This window comes from Protomyctophum bolini (genome assembly GCF_963924005.1).
Source record: "Protomyctophum bolini genome assembly, chromosome: 21".
NCBI classification, from domain to species: Eukaryota; Metazoa; Chordata; class Actinopteri; order Myctophiformes; family Myctophidae; genus Protomyctophum; species Protomyctophum bolini.
In genome coordinates this window covers 20,979,496-20,991,512 of record NC_137882.1, presented here as the reverse complement: position 1 = coordinate 20,991,512, position 12,017 = coordinate 20,979,496, and the positions used below count along the sequence as shown (strand labels likewise).

The 12,017-nt window shown below is 43.1% G+C and overlaps 1 protein-coding gene across 1 annotated transcript in view; it reads left to right on the top strand.

Moving 5' to 3' along the window:
• Window positions 1–3,619: 3,619 nt before the first annotated feature.
• Window positions 3,620–12,017, top strand: part of LOC308336639 (cadherin-10-like) — a gene marked incomplete at both ends in the record, with an annotated part of 32,238 nt that continues 23,840 nt past the window's right edge. Inside the window, one exon of the mRNA XM_080794086.1 lies at window positions 3,620–3,829. Coding sequence (XP_080650212.1) covers window positions 3,620–3,829 — 210 coding nt within the window. The remainder of the gene's footprint in view (window positions 3,830–12,017) is intronic.

The following is a 12,017-nucleotide window of genomic DNA, read 5'->3' as shown; positions in this document are numbered from 1 at the left end:
TAATGTGCTAAAAATGCCCCCAAATGTTTTACTTACCGGTATTTGGCTTGTCACTGCATGCAGTTTCACAACGGCCGACATGCGAACCTATCCATCCAGACTGGCATTAGCGTGTGCGTGTGTGCGTGTGCGTGTGTGTGTGTGTGTGTGTGTGTGTGTGTGCGTGTGTGTCCTGTCCTACATGTCAAGTAGTAGTACAGTATGTCATCAATGTTCTATCTTTTTTCCTTTGTGTCGTAATCATGTGCAGCATGTATTGCGCCTTTTGTGCAGATCCAAATCAAATAATTCAAGTGTGTGTGTGTGTGTGTGTGTGTGTGTGTGTGTGTGTGTGTGTGTGTGTGTGTGTGTGTGTGTGTGTGTGTGTGTGTGTGTGTGTGTGTGTGTGTGTGTGTGTGTGTGTGTGTGTGTGTGTGTGTGTGTGTGTGTGTGTGTGTGTGTGTGTGTGTGTGTATGTGCGGGTGTGCATGTGAAGACCAGGTGATTTACGACTTGATGGGGAATCGTGCCACCCACAACCATGAGAAGTTGATGTTTATGCTGTTTCTGCTGAGCTATGTGTGCTAAGTAACACAATGTGGATTAGAACACTGCAGGTGTCAATGTGCATACTACTATGGAGCCAAGTTGCTGTAACCTGCCGCTAGAGATCTCATAGCCTGCGGGGCTGTAACCATGATGACAGATCCCATAGCCTGAACTCTGAATCTCTGGCAGTTACACAAAAACGCTAATAAACAGCTTATGTTGGAAAAATGACAAACCAGCTGCGTTACCAGTCTGCATATGCTAATGGTCAATAATGCCCATGTGCAAGTTCAGATTAATTTCTCAACACACTGAGGAGAACCATGAACCTGTTGAAAAGGGCTATAATGTGTAAACAACTTGCGTGTGCATGTGCATTTAAAATTAGCTTAATGCGCAGCCTAATAGGCACACCACATCAGAGTTTAATATCCAAAGTGCTATTAAAAACTCAGTGACGGCCTTGAATGATAATTAGAAAATGCAAGTGCAAATATCATCCGACCAGAATAATTACAAGATTTTTTCTAATGCAACTTGATAGACGATTATGGCTAAACATAATGCATAGATCTTAAACACGTTAAACAGTTCTGTCTATATAATGTTTTAATTAAATACGTATTATATTTCCTCCAATCAGGAGAGGATGTTCATACAGGATACATAAGCAAGCAAGTGAAATTGGTAGTGATACAACAAAGAACAGACCTACCTGGAATCTTACTTTCCCTGCCATGTAGAGCTCGGGAGACAGTTACCGAACAAAGCAATGATTATCCTAATTTAGTTGTTTTACAAAACAATAGAAAAGGAAAGAAAATATACCATACACAATCTTTTTGATACTTTTGGACAACTGTAGACTACAACGAACACAGGACTTTACTGGATTGTATATTGTATAAGCTACTTTACTTTGTCATTCAGTTTTTTGGTCTTCGCACGCATACGCACAGACACACACTCACAGGGAGTAGCCAATGTGCTGTGCGTCAGTAAATACAGACCATTGTGTTCCTATAACATTCCACACCCATCTCATAATATAGTCTCTAGATATCATATCTCATGATGTTTGTGTGTCTAATGAGTTGCACTGTAGGAATTGTTGTCATCTCTCGTTGTCAGTCATGCTTACAGTATGCACCTTTTAAACAGCATGTTGCAGATAAATAAACTATAGAAATGCACTCTTGAGAGAGAAACAAGTAGGCCATGTAGGGCCTACTTGTGCGCAAGTAGAGCGCACCATGAGGTGTGCTCACCACTGCTGGTATGACTGCTGCTGAGTCCTAAAGCTCTCTGCTGCTGTCTGCTGCTCTGAGTCCCTATAGAGCTGTCTGTCTGGGTATGACTGCTGCTCTGAGTCCCTATAGACTGTAAAGGTCCCTATAGAGCTCTCTGTCTGGGTATGACTGCTGCTCTGAGTCCCTATAGAGCTCTCTGTCTGGGTAAGACTGCTGCTCTGAGTCCCTCAGGCCATCAGGCCACCAGGATTACTGCATGTTTTTTGTGAGGGTACCTACCCTAGGGGACACGGGGAGAACATGTAAACTCCACACAGAAAGGCCCTTTCGCCAACCCCGCCTTCGGGTATGGTCACTGATGACGTGGAGGAGGGAGCACGCCGCCAGTGCCCAGTGTCCCCAGCTGGAATCGAACCCAGGACCTTCTAGCTGTGAGGCGACAGCACTACCGACTGTGCCAAGGGTGCCACCGTGCCCCATCTTTAGTGTGTACTGTAGGCCTACATAAAGAATTCCCTCCACAGCGAATTGCATGAATGCCACCTTCATTTGCATTTTTCTCTTGATTATGTGTCTTAATTCAGCCAGACTTTATCTGTGTGTGAGTGGAATGAGCAATGTTTCACTTTGAGATCTCATTAGATTAGTTATTTGATTTCTATGCGAGGGCAGGATCACATTATGTGCTTAACTTTGATCAATGGAACCATAATACTAATTTGCTCAAAGACAGTAACAGCTTCTTTGTTCACTGGCATGCCTCCATTGACACTAGAATCCTTATTTAAGAGCTTGGAACAAAAGCAAATGTATTCCGTATTCCCTGGTGGTTCACAGTGAATGCTTGTTAGGATATCTCTGGCACGCCGGCCCTTTTTTTTTTACACGGTGTTGACTAAACAGGCTTTCTTAGAAAGGAAGATTTATTAGGATTAACTTCCCGAAGTCCATCAATTATGCATGCATTCCCAAATGACCTATCAAGGCTAATCCTGTGGGGAGCACAGTGAGGTATATAGTGAGAGAGAGGTTCACCAATAGCACAGAGAATTGTGTCTGGTTAAACACAGAGCTTAATGAACATCTGGGGAGCATTCACAGACCTACTGTATGTATATATATATATATTCCACTGTAGTACACAGTGGCATAATACGTTTTTTGAGGTTGACATAAGTAAGTGCATTGAAGTAGCACTTCAATGCACTGTGAGGAAGTCACTTACTGTACGAGAGAATAACAGGAGGGACATCCACTTTGCGGCTGGCTGTTTGTCGTCCCCTGGAGAGCGGTTATTTTCTCATAACAGACCTGCCTACAGTGCATTATGTTGCTTATAGCAGCGTAATGCTGCTGTTTTGTCGTAATGGTTTACCGCATCTAACGTGGAGATGCCCTTTATTTGTACGATTTGTGGAAAACCTTGAAATTTAAACTCTTTGGCGAAGCCCTTCTTTTGTACCCGTCTCCTTCCCTTTCTTTTTGTCTTGGAATAACGACATGATGGGAAATATGCACAAAAACGAATTTCACCCACTATTAAAAGTGTCTGTCTGTCTGCTAGCTGTGCTGGACTGAATCGCATATCTAAACAACATTGATCCTCAGAGTATCAATGCACAGGTGCCCTCGATATCAACAACCCCCTTGTGTTTCAGGAGTGATCGATATTGTGTCGCCAGATCCAATTAATTTGTGTTTGTCTCCTCTCCACAGGGACCTACATGACGCTGAGGACGGGAATACGATGCGTTTTGTGGCGACGCTGATCTCCAGCATTCATCCCAGCTGAAACTCGCTTCCGTATAACTCAACGAGTCAACTTCACGCTCCCGGATACCATGATAGCCAATCACCTGCCGCTCCTCCTGATGCTCTCCGTTCTGTGGCCCAGTGCCGCCCTGCCCTTCTCTCCCCGGAGCATAGGGAACCTGTTTGGCATGTCAGAGGGAGACGGACGGATACTGCAGCGCTCCAAACGAGGATGGATGTGGAATCAATTCTTTCTGCTGGAGGAGTACACAGGAAACGACCATCAGTACGTCGGCAAGGTAACGTGTCAGAACACCACCGTCCACTCTACCTCTTTTTTTCTTTTGCTTTAGCTTGTTAAAGCAATGCTTGATGTACAGTAATTGGTTGATGGGAGGCACGGACCGGACAGAAAGCTCGGCCTTCGAACTGAATCGTGCTGACGCGGCGCACGCACGTTGCAACATCGCCCCCCACCGCGGCTCTCGCATCCCGTTTCGCCCCATCAAGTCACGTGTTGTACGTGAACCCTGACATGAATGTCACCTCACATCATCGTATAATTAATTTTCCTGCTGTGCAGATGTCAGTGATGTAATCGAGGATGCTTTGACATTTGCTGTGGAAAAGAGCACAATTTGAAGCTCATTTGGAGAGCTTGTTTGGCATCATGCCTACATTAGTATATGCATATCACGAAGCCACGTGCAACTGTAATCACAGCTTCATCAAGTCCTTTTGAAGCTGCAGCTGATGAGTCTTCTGCATACTTCAAGATGATGTGAATTAATTTGAGGTCTTTGCCAAATTGGGAGCTGCTATAGGCCAGACATATACTGCGCATAATTCACAAGAAGGGTTAATACTGTACACCCACAGCTTCTCATTTAAGTTATCAACTGGGACGAGGGGGTTGCGGTGACTGTGAACAGCCAACTTATTTTGGGGGAAAACTCACATCAACACACAACTATTAGAGTAGCCATATAGGCTGGTGTAAAAACCACACCACAAAGAAATTCCCCCTAAAATATAAATAAAATGTATACACACTGGACAGCCAGCATGCCCCACCCTGAGAGCAGCCTTATCTCAGATATATGTCTTTTTTAAATTTTCTAAAAGACAAAGATGTCTCTGTAGAGGTTGAAAATTAGATATATTCGTTGTGGGTATAATCTAATGAAAATCTTTGTTTAGAGCTATGGACTTAGAGACACTCGATATTTATTTTGATTCCTTTCATTCTGTTCTGGCTCTTTATTTTACAAATTTGTTTGCGTGCCTGCCTGCTTGTGTGTGCATTTGCAGTCTGTGCATTGAAATTCAACTCACAATGAGGTAAACAAGTTGTGCTAACTACATACAGTATGTGTGGGGACACCCATGTGTTGATGTATCTGGGCATATTTCTTGCTGCATTCTTTGACGCTTTCTGGCACGACAGCAATCACATTCACCAACTCCCCACTCTCCCTTTGTACAATATAATTCACCATTAAACTGTCAGGGAGACAAAGGCCTATAATAAATGACGGAGCCGTGGAGGGGAAAAAAATAAAATAAAAGCAAGTGGAGTGAGGTAGGGCGTTGGGGCGTTTGGGGGCAGGTAGAGCACGCACGGCAGTGTGCTGCCATGCAGAGGCGATCCCGATCTGTATCACCGCTTTCTCTCTTTCAATGCAGGCCACAGAGTTCTTCAGAGAGAGAGAGAGAGAGAGAGAGAGGAATATGGAGACAGGGCATGGGAGAGCTAGAGAGAGAGAGAGAGAGGACAAAGTGAGTGAAAGGGGGAATGACAATGATAATTTCAGATTGATTGCAGTTTAGTTTGAGAAACGTACTGTATTTTGCATGCCCGTTTGAGGAAGGTGGTTTGGTGGAATGGGTGGTTGCGGTGATGGTCATCACATCATCTGAGCTACTTTGTGTCCTTGCAGGTGATTATTTTTCAAAGTGCTGGAGTTTGGAAGTGCTCGTTAGATGTCACTCAACTGTCCTGTGTACCACCTGTTTTGAATTAGCATATAATGCAGGAGGCAGCAGGACATTGCTTTACAGAAAACGAGTGCTTCCAAACTCTGTCTGTTCACAAATTTGTCGTACACAAACATTAAATTCCCTTTGACAATGAATGGAAACTTCATAGTGTCTGAGCAAATAGACATAGTGTCTATTTTACGTCATGATGATGTACGATGATAAGAGTGCCCCTCACTTCACACGGGTGTGATTTTTGATTGACAAACCACATCAAATAATTCACATTTACTGGTGGTGAAGGAGATGGAGCCATAGGTTAGAGATTACTTTTTTGTGGAGAAAAGTTGACAGGGTTGTTGCTGCCAGATGGAGGAGTAGTGGGAAGTGTGTGCACTGTTGAGGGTTGTATTTGTATTGCTGCTGGCATCATTTATATGCATCCGAGTGGGCAGTGAGCACAGTTCCTTTTGCCAAGTCATTCTAGCTGGCAGCCCTTGGATTTGAGGTGTTGAATTTGGTATGTTTACTAGGGGTCAGAGTGCATTTTGGACACAGACTTGGTTTCTGTGGGAGTGAGATGATTGAGACAGGAGGACAGTGCATGTTTTAGTAGCCTACTGTACATGTGGCAGCATACCTTAGCAGTGAGCATTAATTATGAATTGAATAATACATTTTAACAAATTGATTAACCACTTATGCCATATTTTATAATTTAAACGATGTGATGCACAACTGCAATGCATTGTGAGTTGGTAAACAGTTATTTTAACTTTTGGGGGTTTTATCGCTTTATTGCACCCCCAACTGTCACTGACCGAAAACTGCACTTCCCACAGACTACAAACACATGCAGCTAGGGGTATAACGTTTCTACAACATACTGTATGGTTCAAATAGGCCCTTCACACTAAATTTGGAAGCCAAAAGAGTACCGAAGGAAGTATGTAGTACACATACTATTTATCTTCTCATGTACCCTATAAAACCACTTCAGTTCATTTTCATGTGGAATCCATGTGCTTATAAGCAGGTTATCAATACTTTAGTCAGATAACAGGTTGTATAATTATTATTATTATTATTATTATTATTATTATGAAGAGAACAGAAGTGATCTGCTCTTCAACGGGGCTACAGACAGGCAGCAGCCTAGCCATGGTCCACATGGCACTCGTACTTAACATGACTGTCATGATAATCATGGCAGTCATGTTTCAGGGCTAGCAGCAGCCAGAGCGGAGCTGAGCACATGCAGCATGGTGTCAGATTTCACTTTAGTTTGGTGACAGGTCTTAGCTGCATTGGTGAGCTTATACTTCCACTTATTTACTCACGATAACCTGTAGCAACGGTGCGCTCTCAAAGTCTCAATTCATCCTGTAATGATTTCCTGTTAGCGTCTTGAACAACGCTGATGAAGGCTATGTGAGCTGAAACACGTCCGTTGTTGGTCTCGGTGAGGAAAATATAATGATGAAGTTCTGCTGGATTGTTTATTTTCTAGTTGTATTTTTTGACCGTGCCTGCCTATACTGCCTAAAGCCTCAACGTAAGTTTCTTTGGAAATAAGATCTAGAACTTAAGTGCAAGCGTAGCCCCTCTCGGCACCCTCCGTAAAGTTTCTTTACGTAGGGTCCCTCTGCAGTTCGTAAGCCCACAATAGGACGCAGCTGTACATCCCTCCGTTGCGGCCGTGCTGTGGCCTGGTGGTGGTGGTGAGATGTTTCAAAAGAAGCATAAATCGGCTATAGGAGACAACGGAAACGTCAGAGAATTTTCATTTGGCGCAGTAGCCATTAAGTATTTTTTGTTTGACCATTTTGGCTTCTCTGAAATTCTCTCTTCCTTCGTTATTGACTTCCCATTGTACCGCCTCCAGCACCGGGACTGGCTAGCTGCGCGTCCCTACGTTCCTGCCTCTGATCTGCTCTGTCTAAGCATAAATCGGGGGGATCAATGCCATGCAGTTCAGTCAGACAACTCAAGGAGGATGTAATATATATATTTATTGAATATAGGATAATCAATGCAATATATTTATTATGGTTTGGCGATGTATTGGATCTGCTTTTTAGGTACTCAGGTCAAGCGCATCAGTCCCGACCATAGGGACTCTGAATCCCCCGTACCTAAACAGTAGATCCAAAACGACAGGTGGTAGCTGGGGTGGAGGTGGGTCAGCAGCAGAATTGAGCGCAGGTTGTATGACAGCGGCACGCTGATACAGCAGCAGTGGGCAAGCAAGAAGGCAGAGGAATGCAAGAAGGCAGAGGAATGCAAACCTCTGGTTCAAGTAGCCGGTATGAGATGGGGTGAGTGTGTGATTGGCTGAGTGAATCATGTTGATGAGAGCGTGATGCTGAGGCGGCCCAATTAACGGCCGGCGCGCTGACTGAGGTTCCCTGACTGAACTTGCTCTGCGCATGTCTACGACAGGCGCAAATGCTCATCTATTAGGACACCTCGTGGTTGGATTCGGTATTGCCGGTGTTGAGAAGCACGGTGGAAACGGTGGGGAAATTCTAGCACCGCGACAGGCCTAGTACAGTATATATTTTACTCTTTGTTTGCTTTATTCTATCCTTTTTTGCTGTTGTTGCAGTTTGATGTTATCTATGCTACTGCATTGTCTGAGGGAAGCCAAACAAAAACGGTTTTATTCAGCACATGTACACAAGATGTAACAATCAAGTACAACCTTGAACTTGAACCTTGATACCATTGATAGTATTGGATAGACATTCTCACATAAACAAGTCTAAATCTGAAACAAATGAGACACAAATGTGAGTCTGTAACTGAGATTGTATTCATGTAATACACATAATGAGAATAGAATGAATGGGATAAGAACACAATTAAGGGTAGAGGGGAGAGAATGAGCTCCTGATTTTTTCAGATGTACCTGAATTAATAACACATCACACAGAGACTGTGTGTGATCTTAATTTTAATCCAAAAATGAGTTAAAATTACTGAGATTAATACTATGTGCACAGCGTCTTCATCTCATGTTTAATCACAACAGAGACAACGGGAAGCAAGGGGAACATGTCAAAAAGCCAAGGTAGGTTTGCTCTTGCCCCCATGGCTCTTGGTCCCATGGTGACCCACCACGGGGGTTCATCTCTATCTTCACAAAGTGACCACATATTTAACTTTAAATGGCCAAATTATCAATTATTACATCTTAAAACTACAATGTATATTTCCATTGCACTGTAGTTGGTTTGTGATATGCTTTATAGGGGACAGTGATTTCATGGGTAGTGTAATTTTCTAACACTATAGATCCAAATACCGCCGCAGAATAAATGACATATTCTCTAAACATCTGTTGCGTCTGTGAATGTGTGTGTGAAGTTTGCGTATCTCGAGAACCGTCCGACCGTCTTCACCTTCAGCATGTACGTTGCCGTCGAGACGAGGGAGTGCCATATCCGGCATTGAGTCGCCTGGATAGTTTTTAAGTATAGTTCATGTTTAGTCCTACTAGCTACATGCTGTGCTACAGCCTACATTTTCTTAAATCGACTGGGAGGACTTAGCTGTGAAAGATGTTGTTTTGTGTATTTTGCATGCAACATTGCATTGTGCTGCTGGTCCTGTGTGTGCAGCATGTGTCCTCACTTGTTAGCGTGAAGCCAGAGCTACGATGTGAAATGGGTGTGCATGCATCTGGGAGTAAAAGCCTTGAAATCTCTCCTTTTGACTGACTTTCAGACTGCCATTAACAAGTGTGAGCGCTCTGCAAAACCCAGACGCGGCGCCCTATTTCTTTAAGGGGGTCTGTGAAGTGAACACTTGCAAGAACACAATCACGTCTGGAGCATTTCCAGCAGTATGTGTTCTGAAGTGAACAAAATCCTATTATATGTTCCACACAGCATGTTGCCCTAAATTAGAATATTCCAGCAGTTTTATTCCTCTCGCTCTCGTGTTATTGTTTGAGAATTGGCATCTTCAATGTTTTTGCAAGGTCTTGCGCAAATATCTTACCCCGTGAATTTTACAACCAGCTATACATGATAATGTGATACAGACAAGACAGGTGGTTGTGAGGTGTTAGTTTAATCTACATAAGAACATTACATTTTACTCAAGTCTTGGAGAGAGAGAGAGAGAGAGAGTATTACTCTGTATCCATTTTGAGCTCTATTTTGCTATCTCCTCTTTGCAGCGAGCAATGCTCACCACAGACCTGACAAGGAGTGCCAATGCTTTTGCTGCTTTACTGACAATCCCTCAGTGTTTGTGTGAGGCAATTTAACTCATCAAGTCTCTCTTCTGTGCTTGTGCTGCAAGGCCAGAAAGGCAGTGCTTGTGCTTTGAGGCCTTGAAAGGGAAGCCATTAAAGCTATACAAATTTGATTTAGTCACGGCTTTGTGGGAAGTCATTGTGCGGCACTTTTTCAAGATTGTCATTGCAATTTTCACCCATGCTTATGCAATCTGTTTCCTGCACTATACTGTAACGCAGAGGCCACATTTTCCTTTTTAACCATCCAAAACCAACAGCTCGGTTTAGGACTGAATGCAGCACATGTACAGTATGATGTAGCTAATAAACCATATAGAGCAGTCAGGCACACTTTTATTGTCTTTATCCGACCGATAGGCCAGGAGACAATGTTTTTTCCCCCGCCCCTGTCCGCATGTGTGTCCGTGCATGTGTCCACATGTGCCTCTGTGTGTGTCCTCCTGTGTGCAGCTAATCTTGGAATTCTGAAACCACTCATTAAACTTTGCACGCACACTTATATGTAGGCAGAAGTAAAAAGAAAGTTTTAATCCAATTTAGTCGTCTCCTACCAGGGAGGAGCCCCTGCCAGGAGGACGTATAGCCTTCATTCTACTCCTCCCGCCCAACACTCCCTGCTGACAGGTGCCACGCCATGATGTACAGAGACAATTATCACCCTCCCTGCCCGGCTTCCCTCCCACAAACACGGGCCAATTGTTTGTGTAGACAAAGCCACAGCAGCACCACGGTAGATTTGAACCCACAACAGGGGCCTATAACTGTACTCATATGTCGTAGTCACGTGATAAACAGTGATGTGGGTAGGGAAACAAACATACCTTTGATGATTCTCACTGACAATAAAGTTGATGTACAGTTTGAGTTATAGGTAAAAAAAATCACACCTGTGTGAAGTAAGGGGCGCTAATTTAAAGTCTAACTCATGTTGAATAGGTGATGGTGATGTAAAACAAACGGTGCCAACACAAACATTAAACGCCATTAACAATATAGAGACAATATGACGTAATGAGGGACAATATGATGTAAATTTTCCCTTCATCGTCAATGGTGCTTTTAAAACAAACATTGAACTAAAAACAACGGCGACCATAAGGCCAATTTGTGGAGGTTCTTCTGTGTTGGGGCATAAGGCTGCAATCATACACTGCCACTGAATACCCCAGGTTATGTGGTTTGTGTGTTGTGTTGCAGTTTCTGTAACAGTTTTTGTTTTCCGGGGTATAGGCCATGCAACTCCCAACCTGGAGGACCAGTGCTGCTTTTTGTCTAGCCCCTCTCCTGTGACCTGCCCGGTTGAACCTGCCAGGGGCTTTAATCTTTGAGCCCCCGCCGATATAGTTCACAGGGTCCTTGAGCTTTATCGATTGCTATGTTATAATTAACTTGTGACAACCAGGGCTGGAAATCACTGCAATAAAAGCCAAAGATACGTCTGTGCGGCTTACAGTACTAGTGCCTCACATTGCATCACTCGCATAACGCAAAGAACACTCTGGGGGATTATTACCATTATAAAGAAATACCACACTGTTTGCTCTCGCATGATTCCAGCTAAATGGCCAAACATTGAGCATTCAGTATAGACATAGGAAAGCGAACTGTATGCACATGATTAGGGAGCTGCCCCTATGAAGACGTGTAATAATTAACATGGTCATTTGGAAGAAGGGTCTGTTCTTTGCCATTAAAAAGTATTTTACATTTTTCCATTTTTGACAAAACAATTATCAATTAGACAAGACAGCTGCAATTGGCATGATTGAGAGAAGATATTATCTGATAGCACCTAATTTGTTACCCCTTCGCAATTACAAATAATGGAAAATGTGACGCATGATATGATATATTATGAGAAGGAAAGAAATCACACCCATGTGAAGTGAGGGGCGCTCTTACCATCGTACATCATCATGATGTAACGATTTGCTCAGACACATGTAAATTCTCAATTGTCAATGAGAATTAAATATTTGTGTAGGACAAAAATAGCCGATTTGCTCGTCTACATACGACGCAATTTCTCCATTGTCAATGGCATTTACTGTTTGTTAGGAACATATGACGTAAATTCTCCATTCATTGTCAATGGGACAAAAATGTGTAGGACAAAAATAGTCGATTTCCTCAGACACATACGACATAAATCCTCCATTCATTGTGTTTAGACAAAAGTCTACACTATGGCTGAATATAAAAACATACAGACAGGCAGCAAAAAATATGAATTGAAATTT